Below are 15,182 nucleotides of genomic sequence, written 5' to 3'. Positions count from 1 at the left end.
ATGGGGTATGGAACCTTTTGGATACGTTCTTATCTTTTTTCATACTGTATTGAAACATTTTCACATTTTAACATTCTAGTCGGTTCGAAAACCTTCTCGGACTTGCGACAAAAGTTTCTCTTCCATTTCTTTCTGTTTTTCTTAGAGTAACATGGAAAGTTGCAAAAGTGCTTCGTTACAAATTGATACGGTGCATGGATTTCGCGTGAGATTGCCATCGATGCTTATGCTTGAACTTCCTGCCACAAATGGGACACTTGAAAGTAGGTTCTTTGCCACATTCCACCCGGATATGATTCTTCAAGGAACCACGCCACTGATAACGTTTGCCACATTGAAAGCAGATCCACACCTTCTGCGAGTGAGCTGCAAAAGAAGAAGCGTATCGCATTCGGTTACCTTTCTCGATTTTACCCTTCTCCACGCTACTTTCCATCGCACTAGACGCTAAACGAAACGGTTAAGCAAATACCGTACAGAATTCTCGAAATTGATTCGTTCGCTCGTTTACCAAGCAGTTTACCACGCGACGCTTTTCTTATCAGCGATTAATTCGAATAACATGCATCTTCGAAAGCGACCTACCCTCGATAACCTTTGACAGAAATTAGACGTTTCGTCGTTCAATTCTTATCGAGTCTTTATTCAAACTTTCTAGTTAAGTTTACGCGTTTACAATTTGCTGGAAGCCCAGAATTTCTCCAACTTTGTCAAATAAATTCGTCGAGTTGATTTGTACAGAGTTTAAAGTATCTTAAATATCCGATACAAAACGTGCGTCGAAGAGTCGTTGTGTCAGCAGCAGCAGCAGCAGCAGCAGCAGCAGCATCGTCATCATTGTCACCACCATCACCACCACCACCACAACCATCACCACACCACCGTCATCGTCATCATCGGCATCGTCATCCTGTCACTCACTCATTGTGCGTACGATATTCGAGATTGTCGCGATAAAGTTCGGACTTTGTTCCGAACCTGTCCCTCTTTATTATCGAAATCCTTGACTGTGCAAATTCGAGGTGAGATGCGACTGCAATCTGTGCTTGTACTTGAACCTTCTGCCGCAAAGGACGCAGTTGAATTTCGGTTCCTTTCCGCAAAGGCGGAGATGCGTGTACATGGAGGATTTTCTCGAATAGATCTTGCCGCATACTCTGCACGGGTAAACGGTTTCTCGAGCAGCCTCACCTGAAACACAAATCATGAGTCGTGCGTGGATGCAAAAGCCGTAGGAGCGCGTAACGCGTCGCGTTTCAAAACCGCGGAGGATTCATCCTAACGAACGAACGAACGAACGATCGGTTGCGACGCGGATCCTTTGCGAGTTTACTTAAATTAAAACCGTAGGAGAGTAGAAATCGTTTTTGTACGATCAAGCGAACAGGTACGAGAGAATTTCGGTATGAACGAGCATGCGGCTGCTCGCAGAAATGAACATCGACATCGATACTCGGAGAAATACTTTGTTCGTTACGTTTATTGCTCAGCCTCCGATTTATCTCCGCGCTCCTCTAGTTGCGAAGCTAGCGGTTTATCGAATCATTGTCATTAACATACGTGTACATCGAGTAATGCCGAAGTTTCTCGAACATTTTCGAAATATCGCTTTTCTACTCGTAGTATCGTCAGTCTCGGTTTTTCTTCGTCTAAATTATCCTGCAAAATATCTTCGAGGTACTCTCTATCGGGTATGCGAGATTCGACGCTCGTTCGTGATTTCGTACGGCTAGAAACGAATCTCGTAGCACGGTCAGAAAGATCGTGATTGTCCTTCGAGTGCATTCGGTCCGGTCGATCATCGATCATCGATCAACACTGATCGACGTAATTGTGGATAGATTTGTAATGCTTCGTGAGGTGGTGCTTGTGTTTAAATCTTCTTCCGCAGACTCTGCAACAGAATCGTGGCTCGATACCGCATTCCATGCGTTTGTGCAAGTTCAACGATTCTTTCCATTTATACGTTTTTCCACAGTTGTTACAGAGATAGCTCGAACGAATGACAAAAATCGGTAAATCTGAAATCACAAAGAGATACACTTTTATTAGCATTACGAACGAGGTGCCCGTCCAATTCAACGAACGCAAGTATACACTTTCCATGTGTTAACGAAAAACTACCCCTTCAACTTCACCTCAAATACGTGACGAAACAATATCTTTTATTACCAAGTTTGAAACAACGTGTACATACAATTTTATAATAATACCGTATCCAAGGGGATCGCGTTAGGAATAAAAGACTCGTAGTAGCATGTCGCAAAGGAACATCGACGTCGACGAATGGTCCGCAGTCGATTTGCTTTTCGTAACCATTGCAAACGGCAAACCGAACCGACTTTACCCTTCGCTTTCTCTCTCTCTCTCTCTCTCTCTATCCCTCTTTCTCTCTCACTCACTCACTCACTCACTCCCTCCCTTTCATTCGTATCGCGTTTTCACCGTGGAATTGGAAGAAGATAGGAAACGAAAGAAACGCGTCGATTTATTGTTTGTTGAACCAAGTGACTTTCGATTGATCGTACTGATGACGTCTCCTCAAATGTTCTTTCAAATGATGCTTATGCTTGAATCTTCTGCCGCAAAAGATGCAGCCGAACTTGGGTTCGATTCCACATTCTAGTCGACGATGCTGTTGCAACGATTCCCTCCATTTATATACCTTGCCACAGTTGTCGCAGAAGTGCTTCCTAAGCAGTCCTAAAAATTAACGACACAGCGAATTTGTACTATCATTTCGATCAATCTATATTACGGACGATACGTTCGTAAATATTTCGTATTCTCGAACCTTTCGTTCGCAGGTATCGCAAGAACCTCTCTCTCTCTCTCTCTCTCTCTCTCTCTCTCTCTCTCTCTCTCTCTCTCTCTCTCTCTCTCTTTCCCGCTGCTCACGCTCGAAACATCGAATTACTCTGTCGTGTTTTGTTTATCGTACGATAGAACTTGCGAATCCCACGAATGTAAGGAAACGTTTCAATCGTTGGTTTCTATTGCACCTTAGATCGGAACGACATTCACCGTGACTAATTCGCTACGCATCACGCGTTTCATTAGCTGAATTTATTCATCAAATTTTACATAACGTACATAAATACAATTTCGTGTATAAAATGTACATCCTTAAGCGACCGTAACGCACGAGAGAGTACAAGCGAACTGTTTTCCGTGAAAAAATGGTCGCCGTGATTACGCGCGTTGACCGACACAGATCGTAACCGCTCGATCGGTAGTCCGAAGATTAAACGTTCTTTCCGTTCGAAATAACCCAATGATGAACGTTGATCAAATGCTTCTTCAACATCCATTTGTGGCGAATTTTTGTCCCGCAAACGGGACAACAGTGTTGCGGATCCTTGCCGCATTCTTCTCTTTCGTGTCTAACCAGCGATTGCATCCATTTGTATTCCTTGCCGCAATTCGAACAGAAGTGTCTCCCAAGTCTCTTGTAATAGTCTGAACCGCAGTAAGCTGAAAGAACAATGCAGTTTCTGTAATTACGTTCAGAGGTACGCCTACTCGAATAGCTTCTTAGCCTTTTTTCCTATCGCGTATAACCGCTCCTCGTGAATGCGAAACGAAACAAACCTATGACGACCTATGTACGTATATCGAGCGCAATAACTCAAGATACTCGTGGCTTTCGATAAAAACGCTTTATTAAAATTGCGGATCGTTTTCAATCGATCGATCGATCGATCGACCGATCGATATCATCGCGAAATTCGCATTAAAATAGTTCGCAGCTGAAAGCTCGAACATCGGCGTCGTTTAAATTCGTCCGATTCAACGTTCCCTCCACGTTCTCGAACGTGTTCTCGAACTTGACGTGGAAATCTTAATTTTCACGTAGGAATCGTTTCCCCTTTATACTGGACGCTCGTCTCGATCGATTATTCGTATCGTAAATCGTAACAATTACATACGGGAAACGAAGGACGAAAGTCGCTGTGACGCAGCACCACGCCTTATTTACATCGCATATTCTCAGAAGGATAGCTTTTTCTTTTCTCCTTCTTTTCTTCCTTTGCCTCTTTAGTCTTATAAAACGATAAACAATGCGTTCCGTAAACACGGGGAACACGTATAAAAATTTATGTACACTTTAAACGTATCAAAATGTTAAGCGACGCTAGAAAAGTTACGGATACAAAGTGTGAACACGACGACTCGATGGTCCAATGTCGACACCAATAAATTATAAGATTCGTTATTTTACTTTTAGTTAACAAATACTCGATTCGACGGACTCGATGCGTAGAATCGCACTCGTACGATCCTTTACAACGTCTGGGATTCGAGCGACGGAATTGGAAAATTCCGAATGGAGAATTCAACGACCGCTTTCGGATCGATGATGGTGTGTAATCAGTCTTATAAACGAACGGATCGATATCGCGAATGCGCTTCGATTCGGGAAGAGATACCGGTAACGCAAGCGACAGAACGCATTCTAACGTTTCCTCGTGCTTTTCCTCGCTGTTCGGAATGTTTCAAAAACTGGTCGGGAAAAGGCGATATAAAAATGTTTGTCTTTTATCCAAAAGGATACGGCCACACGCGTTACCGTTCGGGACGATTGCTTCGATCGGTTTCGAAAAGGAACAAAATTCGACATTCTCGACGGAATAGGTTAGGAAACGTTCCGAGATTCGAACGGAATCGCGTTCACTCTGCCTTGTGAACGTTATTTTCGTGACGCAACAAGTAATCTCTGCGTTTGAATTTTCTGCCGCAGAGGGTACACTTGTGCCTGGGTAACTTTCCGCAGCCTTCGCGAAGATGTCTGGTCAAGGAGTCCGTCCATGTGTAACGTTTCCCGCACTTGTAACAGGTAAACGGAGCGTCGTAGTTGACGCGATTCAGGTCCCTCTTCGAGTCTGAAACAGATGACAAAGACAAGGAGAGATTAACGAGATTAACGGGAGTTTTCTTGACCGTTCAGTATCCTTTATCTCGCGCGCGACTCGTCTATCTTAGTTGGCGCGTTGTTGCGAGTCAACGATCCAACGATACGTTTGCCACGAAGAAGGCCATGCTTATCGTCCGCTGGCTATCTTCGGCACGCGTTTTAAGGACCGCGAAGCAAGCCCGAGGGATGAAGGAGGAAATCGAAGAAGGTGAAATATCAGCCGAATCACAAGTACACTCCTCTTTATTGCTTCCAGTATAGGGTAAACGGTATGCTATCCGCGAAACAACGAGTTCCGGTGAATCGTCGCAACCGCTAACGCAACGTGGGAGAATTACCGACTAACGTCTAACGTCGAACGTAAAACGATCCTTTCCCTCTCTTCCAAATATCTATGCGTATACGTAGGTATGCTTTTTCTCGGTATTATGGTTAAACGACGCTCGGGGAAAGAGAGTTCAATGAAACTTCCTCAAATGGGACGTGAGCAACTGCTTGTGACGAAACTTCCTGCCACACGTCGAACACGCGTATTTCGGTTCCACTCCGCACTCGTACTTCAAGTGCTTGTTCAGAGAATCTCGCCAGCGATACTGCCTACCGCAGTTTTTGCACTTTGCCCTCTGCTGCTTGCCGCATTCCTCCCGCAAGTGTCGATGATACGAGGACTTCCAAGAGTAGGTTTTACCGCACATGTTGCACTGGTAGAATTGGTAGTTTGCCATACCGCCGTGACCTATCGCCGGCATCCACCCTGAAATCGTAGTTGGCTCGTTAGACACCTCCACGTTTCCACGACGTTACGTTACCTCGCGACTTACTACCTGTAAGCTGTCCTGCATCTCGCTTCGGATGCCGAGTCGCTTCGGGAAAGACCAAAGACTTTTACGATTTTTCCCTAACGATAAGCAATCCCGTTACTTTTCCGAGAGCCTAGCCTTAGGTTAAGCGATGATACATATATATATATATATCATCGCTGGTGGCTAGGCTCGTTGGCGAATTCGATCGATTCAGCGATGACGGGGATGACTCGTCACCGAGTAACACTGCGATTCGAGTTTAAGCGACAAGCGATGGCCGGGTGTACGTTAAACGAATGATGATTGTTAAAAGCGATTAAAAAAAGTGATTAGAAAAAAGTAAGGGTAGTAGTTGGCGATGCATGGAGAAGGAAAATTGTGCCTTTATTCTGCGGTGCGTACAAAGTTGGAGTAGTAGTAACCTTGCCCAAAACGTCGACGAATACAAACTGCGTAAAAGGTCGATTTCCTTTATCGGTTATCGACGAAAAGTTCGGCAAAAAGTAAACGTTGGCGCGCTATCGTCGAGATTACGTCGATTCGATAATCGATTATAATCGGACTGGTTGGAGAATTTGAAAGCGTTCGGGTCACATGAGACATCCGTGAACCGTCCACACGTGTCGCTGAAAATTCGAGCGTTGCTTGAACGCTTTCTGACAATAACGGCACAAGTATTGCGGCATTTTGCCACACTCCTCTCGCAAGTGACGATTCAGCGTGCTTTTGTTCGTGTAGGACCTGGTGCACTTGGAGCAGGGGTACGGCTTCCGGAAATCGTCTTGACCAACGTTTCTCGGAAATATGGACCGACCTGAAATCAAAATCGAATGTCGATTAATTCGACGAATATTCCGCGAATACAGCGCGTTTCTCGTGATTTAACAGATATCGTAACATCTTCGGTAGCGGTTTAGTAGATCCGAAGCAGGTTTCGATTTTTGCCTTTCTTTTTCTCCGGTTTTCTCCTTTTCATCGAAAAATCGTAAAAAGAAACACGAGAGAAAGCGAAAAGGAAGAAACGCGACTGTTAGATAACCGATTTTATCGTCCGACAAAGCAAACAAGGATTCGCTATTCTCTGCTCGGATACTGCGTAGGTACTGCGTAGGTACTGCGTAGATACTGCGTCGATCTTCGTGGGACGATTCTTCAATTCTTGCTCGTCTTCAGTGATGAGTGTGGCTGACTGCAAGTCCTTCCAAACGATGGATATCTTGAAACAGTTGGAATCCGAAGATATTTAAGCGACTACGGACGAATTCGAAAGATCTGAGACAATAGTGTACCCTTGCAATTACAGTTTTATTATCGCGTATTTCGATAGTTATAATAAAATTATAATAAACTACAGTAACACGTTGCGAAACTAGTTAACGTTTAACCAAGGCCTCGGCGAACATCGTTTTCACGAATTTTTTCAAATATCGTACAACAATCATTATTCAACGTATCACAGAACATCGCTCGTAGAATGAAATTTCTCAAATGAATTTTAACGTCGCACTTTCTTCAGAGTCGATCGCATTCTCGCGTTTCGTACGCATTCCCGGCAAATCGAATTTTTGTTTCGTTTTTTTTTTCTCCACGGAGAAAGAAAAGAAAGAAAAACCAAAAGGACAAAAGAAAGAAGGAAGCGTGAAAGCGAATGAGAGCGAAAGAGGGGGGACCGCAAGTACAGAGAAGTTTCGAGCGAAAACGGAAAACCTCGCGAAAGGGTCGAAAGAAGCGGGGAATCTTGCACGTGTCAGCCTTGTCGCTTAATCCTTTACTATTTAACTATGTGTAGATCGTTGATAAAAATAGCATAGTGGGTTACATAAAAGATAATGTAAATGCTGCGTGAAGCTACAAAGTGTGAGGAAGTAAGAAAGTAATAGAAGCATCGCGGTAAAATTCGATTCTCTTCGGGAGAAGAAGAAGAGGAAGAATTAGAAGAAGAAGTAGAAGAAGAAAAAGATGCAATTGGAAGAAGCCGTGAGGTGAGAAACGGTGTTAGCTTCGGGCGACGAGACGGCTCATCGTAGTTGCGCGCCCGTTGTGACCGTCCTTTACGATCCAAGGAGGAAAATACGGCCGTGAATGGTCGAATTGTGTCGTTGGAAGTTGGCCTTTTGCTTGAATCCTTTGTCGCAGATGCTGCAGATGTATCGAGGCGGCTTACCACACTCGTCGTGGAGATGACGTTTCAGGCTGCCTTTGTTCATGTACGATCTACCGCACTTGTGGCACGGAAACGGTTTCGGCAAGAAATCTTGGCCCCGCGGCGACGAAAACCTGTTCCTCGAGCAACTACCTGCAATTTAGAGGTCGAAAGGCTTCGATTATTCGATCTAATCTCGTTTAGGCGATAGTAAAAGCACGTTCCCTTAAAATTCATCTTCCATGATGTCAGTTATTTACTTAGCGATCCTCTCTCTCCCTCCCTCCCGCCACCCCTCACTCTCTCTCTCTCTCTCACTCTTTCTCTCTCTCATTCTCTCTCTTCTCTCTCTCTCTCTCTCTTTCTCCCCCTCTTTTTTGTATTTTGCTAACTTATCGACACGCGTGCTTTGCTATGTATATATATGTATACATATGTATATATATGTGTATATGTGTATATATATATAAATATGTATATGCATATATAGTATAAGTAGAAACGAGTTTACATGTGTGAGCTTTGAAACAAAAAATGCGACATTCGAGAAGCGAAAGAATGATCGATGCGTTTCGAATACTGGGAGAGGTATACACGTTGCTACTCGAAAGTGAGATGCAAAGATTGATCTCGAGCTTTGGTGATTGCGCATCTTCGGGTGACGATCGCGTGTGAAGCGAATAATATAAGCTGCTATCGACGACGTTGAGTATATGCTTGTATTCTTTCGCAAGCTTTATTATACGTAGCATGGTGAGTGAAAATCTTCCGTGGTGGACTCGCGAACACGCGAATCGACGAATTTCAGAAAACTAAACGAAAGAAGTAAAATTTCACGCGAATTCCTTTCTCAAAAAATAAAAGCGTGATTCTGGTGATCGCGAAAAAATTCGACTTTCGTTGGAAGCCGATCTCGTAGACGTTTTCTTCTCGCACTCGTCCCTCTTTCAACGTGTTCTTCCGGTCGTGTAAGATATTCCGTAGATGTTGCAATGGTTTTCCCATTTCGCAAATTCCGGCCTTATTAATCGCCGACTTTTCTTCTCACTTTGCGCTCTGTAATAGAAAATGAGGTAAAGGCGATCAGTCATTTTTCAACGATACGATTTCCATTGAACCGATCAAAGCTAACCAAGTCGAGGATGCCCAAAATCAGATGTCCAAAGATCGTCCTGGTTCCTTCATGAAAATGCGCTTCCCGCGGGAAGCAAACCTTTCGTTAACATCGTGTAAACTGGAAACGGTCGATAATCGAAACGAGAAGTGGAGGAATTTAGTAGCGCGAATGTAAAATCTTACCTGAAATCTTTCTTTCGTCGAGGGCAGCTTTCCATCGAGAAGTTTACGCTATTCCCCATCCTGTTCCCGAGTGCGGACAAGCCGACACTATTCACTCGTAAACGATAAACTCGTTCTTCCCGGCCAACGAGAAAATTGCTTCGTCCGTGTGAAAATTTCGCACGAGTAAGCGAGACCTGCAAACTCGAGTGAACTTGGGATTTATTGCGCATTAACCCTGACAATTTTTGTACAAATTTATTAAACAAGGAGATAAACAGATGAGATGAGATGGTAATCGAGTTGTATATCGCGTTCTTGTCGTACAAAAGGACAACGCGTACAAGGTGTACACGCGATTCGATCTGTAAAGAAAACGATTACAATGGAAACGTTGGTTTCGCTGAAAGATCCTTTCGAACCTTCGCTCGTCGATAGAAATGTTTCTAAAGATACGTAAATCGTTGCGGCGAATCAACGAATGACGTTGGGTCATCGTAAAAGTTTATTTTACACATCGTTACAGCGTTTCCACGATGAAAATGTTCGTAGAGACGGGGATCGAACTCCGTTATTGGAAGACTAGCATGGCGGTCCCGTTCAAAGGAGTCATTCGATGGATAGAGGCCAAATGTTTAACCAAATGATGCTTGTGCATAAATCGGTATCCGCAAACCTCGCAAGTAAACTGTGGCAATTTCCCGCACTCGACGCGCTTGTGTTTAAACAGTGACTCCTTCCATTTGTACGATTTTCCACAAGTGTCGCAGAAAAATCTCGTTTCGTTAGATCGCTTTGCGTTATCCGTTCCTTGTCGCGTTCTCGATCGTTGTCGCCGATGACCCGGTCGTTGCCACACCGATCCTGCAAAATCATGCAAGCAAACGGTAATAGAAGCGTTAAAACGAATAAAGACTCGATCACGAAAATGGCGAGCATGGATCTGAGTATCTCAAAGGAGAACGCAATCGTAGGGGCTCTTTTCTTTGAATGGTGTTGATTTTTCGCTGGTTCTTAAACGGATAAACGGATAAACGGATAAACGGGTTCGAAGGATCGTGTCGACCGTGAGAGAAACGAGGAATCGAACGCAAAATTCCCGTGGAACATTCGACCTTTTCTCTTTTATTTCGCTGAATAAATAAACTAGAGACGAATTTCGACGAATGAATTACAAAAATAACGGATGCCAGGTGCGCGTAGTATCCGAGAGGGGGACGAGATCTGCTCGATCGTTGGCGTAGGATCGTCGCGAAATCCTACGTGGGCTAACAATTCGTAAAGTCCGAGTTCCTTAAATCTCTGAGACGGCAACTTTTCAAGTGCTGCGTCACGTGGTGTCTATGCTTAAACATTTTTCCGCACTGAGGACACGGCACGTTCGGCATTTTTCCGCACTCGTACCGTAGATGCCGATCGAGAGAACTCTTTTGACTGTACAGCTTGCCGCAAGTACATACGTGCTTCTTCACGTTTATGGAAACCAAGGCCAGCTCCGGTAAGTTCTCGAACGCAAGCCTCGCGTCTTTCGCGTGAAACAGGCCCGAGTCATCTGAAATCAGAAATGCGCCTTCCGTTAACCACTTTCGTACACCCCATTCGTGCTTCGTCGTCTGTGCTTCTCATCACCATCTCGCCGTTAAAACATGCTGCTTTCTTCTTTCTTCTTTCGACCGACTTTCTACGCTTTTACGCGCCTAAGTACACAAAAACGCCTACCCTTTATTCTCGTCGCTCGCGGTGTCGTTCTTAGCGTGCTCGTTCGAATCGGTTTATGACGGACGGAACAGGGACACTCGCTTCGTATTCATCAACGTTTATTCGATCTGTCAAGTATCCAAAATCTATTTTCAAGTTTTAAATCGCTCCAACTAGTTACGAAATATATGCTCGATATTACTTTTTTTTCTTGCTTTCCTTTCTTTCTTTTTTTTTTTTTGTTTTTTTGTTTTTTTGTTTTTTTGTTTTTTTGTTTTTACAGTCAACGAGATTTCATAGGAGATAACAGCAGCGTTCCTCTTTAAAGCGAACAGCAGCTCGATGCCTTTACGTGACGCAACCACAGATGAAGTTTGTTGGTCTTAAAGGTGCATCTCTGACACCGATATTCCTCTCCGCATTCGCCGTGCTGATGACACATCATCGAGAACCTGTGCTTGAAGCGCCTCCCGCAGTGACAGATCAGACGACCTGAAAAAGAAAGCGAAAAACGTGTCACTACGAGGAAACCGTATAGATTTCGAGATTCGTCGATGCTCGACGACGACAACGACCACGCGATTACATCCCGTTGCGAACCCGGTATTCTCTTGCTACTCGTCGCCGAAATAACATGCCCGGATTCTTTTCCATTTCCATTTCCATTTCCATTACCATTCCCATTTCTATTTCCATTTCCATTTCCGCTTCCATTTTCATTCCCCATTCGATCGCTAGCTTAAACAAAAAATGAGACATTAAGAGGTTTGAGCGATCGCGTCGCGGCACAGAGAGGCGAGAGTAGAGAACAGCATCGCGCCGCGACGCGCCTGGACGCGCCGGGACGCGCCGGGACGCGCGGCGTCGCGCCGGCCGGAAAAGACATAAGCGAGAACGTGCGAGATTGCAGGAGACAAATCGTTGCTGAATAATTAAATTCTTTATTGTTCGTCGAGTATCCTCGCTAACACAATGGTTATCAGTGATACACTCACAATGGTAATTATATATTTAAATTCGCAAAAAATCATAAACCATAAAGAATATATCGTATATATGTAACATTTGTATACGCAACATACGATTCCCGCTGAACTCGCCTGAGCGTCGTTTTATATATCGTGTATGCTTCGCACTTGTTACGCGAACGAACAATATTATGCGATCTGTTTTTCTTTTTTCTCTCCGTTTTCGCCTATAATATTTCTTTTATCCGCTACTCGTCGCTATCATCGTCGGCATTTCTGAAAGCTTCTCCGCGAACGGAGAAAAATGTGTCGAACGCTTACGTGCTAATTATTATCGTCATCGATCTCCTTAAAAGCAAGAGGTATTCCTTTATGTTCCGGCTTTCACGATTAAGCTTTCCATTTTCTGGCTCACGCTCGTCGCTCCAAGAATCGTCGACATTTCGCATCGTCCTATGCATCATACGCACATTACACGCATATATAACCGTCATATTTATTTACACGTATCCCTCTGCGTGGTTATTCGCGCGCACATTGTATCTCTACCTTACGGGCGATAACACCTGTATCGTTCGTCGAACAATTAGCACACGCGCACACGCGCACACGCGCACACGCGCACACGCTCCCACGCGGTTAATCGCGTACCATACGTATAAAGTGGTTTGAAAATAATTCTATAGGCATTTCGCGCGTAATCGTTCGTAAAAGTGATCGCGTGACCAGCCTCGTTTATATTGGCACAAATGTTGCAACGACAACGGCGATCGTGCTCGGACGAAGAGGGATCTCGGTCGAATTTATTCAATGTTCAACGATCGTCGCAGACGCGTTGAATATATTCGACGAAATCGCTTCCCCGGCACCGTGTTAATCCTTTCGTTCCATCCTCCTTTGTACACCGTTCTACCCCTCGAACGAAAATCAGAAACGAATACCTGACTCGCGTTTGCACTATGAACCGCGTCGCGTATGGACGCGCGCGCGGCTTTCTAACTCTACGTTTCACCGTGTTAAACGTTCGTAATAAATGTATACCTCTCACTTCCTACGATGTTTATAATCAGTCTTGGCGCTTCTATTACGCTTTATTCGTATTTATATGCGTGCAAAGATTTCAATGCGAACGAAACATTGCATAACCTTTTCTTCCTGTTTCTTTCATTCCTTTTTCCCTCTCTTTATCTTTTTTCTTTTCATCTTCGTTATTCCCTCTATTATTCGTCGCAACGACATCGGTTTTCCCATTTTCCGGTCCGTTCGATCTCGAAACACGCGTTCCGTCTCCTTCACGGTTCGCCAGTCGCTAAGAGTAGCAACGAATATCGTCTTCGAAGCTTCTTTTATTTGTCTGTGTATCATCGAACAACGTTAACGGGGCGTTATCTTGAAAGTAACATTACGCTTTGGCTTGGATCTTGGAAACGAAAACGACGGATTGGGATTCGGATTCGGCATCGGATTGGGCGGGAGAACGCACACGAAATACAATAACGATACAACGTTCGATTGGAACCAATAACGGTCAAACGTCCCGATCGCGTTTTGAGGCACATGGAATCTTTTTAAAAGAATCACTTGGAATCGTTGATCGCAAATAAGCTTGCGAGGAAGAAACGAAAGTGGCTGATGTGCCGATGCAAGCAGCCTTTGGAAAAAAAGACGCAAATCGCGAGGTTTCCGTGCGAATTTGCTTTCGAAGCGTTGAAGAAGATGGTCGAGCAGAAGCTCGAGTACGAGAACGAGAACGAGAACGAGCGCGTGGAAGCTGAGAGGTTCACAGTTGTCTCGTACATCTCGTCGATGCTTCGTCGTCGAATAATCGAGTAGAAGAAAAGTCGCGTTGAGTGGAGCACATCGATGCGTGGCGAGACACGATCGGTGATTTCGCGATTTCGGAGAAAAGACGGATAAATGGAGCGAAGAAATAGCGGAGAAAACACGATCGACGACATCGTCCAGAGGGAAAAGAGGAAGACCCGCGAGGTTAGGATAGTGGTCGATCGTCTACGTCTATAGCTTAGGTTTAATCGAACGATTCGTAAGATACAAGATCAGGCGGAAAGTTGCAGGAACTCGCCGCGATGCTCCGCGCGCAGGATCCAGAGAAGCGCGGAGAAAAGATAAGAGGTTCGACGGAGAAAGGACAGGAAGACGGGAAGAAAGTGAAAAGTTTGGCAAAAGTTTATGCCCTACGGGGATAAATACGAGATTCAACGCCGCTATAGAACATTATCGATACGCTTCTTCGCTGAGTCGCGGTTGGCCGGCTAACGGAACCGTCATCGAGCTTCCATTTGACTAGAATCTTGCCTCGAGATTATTCTTCGTCGAATCTTTGGTCCTTTTGATCGAGGATTCTCTCTCTCTCTCTCTCTCTCTCTCTCTCTCTCTCTCTCTCTCTCTCTTTCTCCCTCTTTCTCGCATTCGTTGGATCTCGAAGTTAGCTCGTGTAACGCGCGAAATTATCGTAAGGATCGTTCCCTGATGTTTCGTATTGTCCTCGATGTCGATGAAAGAAGCGCGGTAAAATCTATTCTCAAAATAACGTGCCTCTAATTATACCCCGAAATCGACGTTACACCTTCGTGTCCAAACCTTCCACGATCGCGAACCTTTTCGTTTTTCGTTTTTCGTAATCGTTAACATCGTTATCACAGAGATCCAATCGCGATGAAAAGTCGAACTCGATGGATCCGTTGTTCCGGCCAATTCGCATGGAAAGACACGTTTTTCTTCTTCTTCGATCGTACCGCGTACGACATACGACTTACGTCATCACCATAAACTTACTATGCAATATGTATATGTATATGTATAAGTATATGTATATGTATAATATATCATATATAATATATATTTTTTTGATTTAAATAGATTCTCTATCTTGGGTATTATTCTACGTTAGGTAGCGGCCCGCTTAGGCCCGTTTCTAAACTAGACGATCCTAACTGAAACGAAAGGAACCAACGCGTCGTGTCGTCGAACGAATCGAAGCGAAAGTACCTTTTTCTCGATCGTCGCATTCGTTCGATCGTTTCTCGTTGATTCTTAAACTACGCACGATCTCCGACAAAAATAATACGGCTTTGATCGTATTCGCGATGACAACTTCACTTTACGTTATAAAGCTTTCTTATGCATCACCCTTTTTGTCGATCAGTGAAAAGGCTACGACGCGACGTCAATTATCGCGTTATCGATCTCGCGTTCAATCGGTCGAGTGGTCGATTGCGTGGAAAAGTAATCGTCCTCGTTTCTTTCGGGGAAACTGGCTCAGGGATGGGGATGTTCTCGCCTCGGTATCTTTGTCGTCCAATTCGACGAGATCATATATATGTACATATATACATATATATATATATATATATATA

At 44.3% G+C, this 15,182-nt stretch overlaps 3 protein-coding genes across 3 annotated transcripts; all 3 read right to left on the bottom strand.

Annotated features, from left to right (window-relative positions):
- Window positions 1-224: 224 nt before the first annotated feature.
- On the bottom strand, window positions 225-1,207 carry LOC108548416 (zinc finger protein 83-like). Its single transcript, XM_017901332.1, has 2 exons — window positions 1,053-1,207; window positions 225-366 (listed from the first exon to the last, which is right to left on the bottom strand). The coding sequence occupies exons 1-2, from the start codon at window positions 1,205-1,207 to the stop codon at window positions 225-227; spliced, it is 297 nt and encodes a 98-aa protein (XP_017756821.1).
- A 4,125-nt stretch (window positions 1,208-5,332) lies between these two features.
- LOC108548462 (zinc finger protein 684-like) lies at window positions 5,333-5,693 on the bottom strand. Its single transcript, XM_017901397.1, has one exon. The coding sequence runs from the start codon at window positions 5,662-5,664 to the stop codon at window positions 5,374-5,376; it is 291 nt and encodes a 96-aa protein (XP_017756886.1). The 5' UTR covers window positions 5,665-5,693; the 3' UTR covers window positions 5,333-5,373.
- A 4,006-nt stretch (window positions 5,694-9,699) lies between these two features.
- LOC108548415 (zinc finger protein CKR1-like) lies at window positions 9,700-11,551 on the bottom strand. Its single transcript, XM_017901331.1, has 3 exons — window positions 11,424-11,551; window positions 10,600-10,664; window positions 9,700-10,003 (listed from the first exon to the last, which is right to left on the bottom strand). The coding sequence occupies exons 1-3, from the start codon at window positions 11,549-11,551 to the stop codon at window positions 9,711-9,713; spliced, it is 486 nt and encodes a 161-aa protein (XP_017756820.1). The 3' UTR covers window positions 9,700-9,710.
- Between the last annotated feature and the right edge of the window lie 3,631 nt (window positions 11,552-15,182).

Source organism: Eufriesea mexicana, unplaced genomic scaffold (assembly GCF_001483705.2).
Source record: "Eufriesea mexicana isolate 0111107269 unplaced genomic scaffold, ASM148370v2 scaffold1523, whole genome shotgun sequence".
In the NCBI taxonomy this organism is placed as follows: Eukaryota; Metazoa; Arthropoda; class Insecta; order Hymenoptera; family Apidae; genus Eufriesea; species Eufriesea mexicana.
The sequence above is the reverse complement of the archived record's forward strand: the minus strand, read 5'-3'. Positions and strand labels throughout refer to the sequence as shown.

Bases quoted from the DNA above. Each gene is read 5' to 3' on its own strand.
- LOC108548415 (XM_017901331.1), bottom strand. From the start codon at position 11,551: ATGGAAGCGGAAATGGAAATGGAAATAGAAATGGGAATGGTAATGGAA. The intron at 10,665-11,423 runs GTAATCGCGTGG...TTCACGCGAAAG, and splicing joins TACCGGGTTCGCAACGGGAT to ACGCGAGGCTTGCGTTCGAG. The intron at 10,004-10,599 runs GTATGTACTTGC...ATGATTTTGCAG, and splicing joins CCATAAACGTGAAGAAGCAC to GATCGGTGTGGCAACGACCG.
- LOC108548416 (XM_017901332.1), bottom strand. From the start codon at position 1,207: ATGATTTGTGTTTCAGGTGAGGCTGCTCGAGAAACCGTTTACCCGTGC. The intron at 367-1,052 runs GTACAAGCACAG...CTTCTTTTGCAG, and splicing joins CTTTGCGGCAGAAGGTTCAA to CTCACTCGCAGAAGGTGTGG.
- LOC108548462 (XM_017901397.1), bottom strand. From the start codon at position 5,664: ATGCCGGCGATAGGTCACGGCGGTATGGCAAACTACCAATTCTACCAG.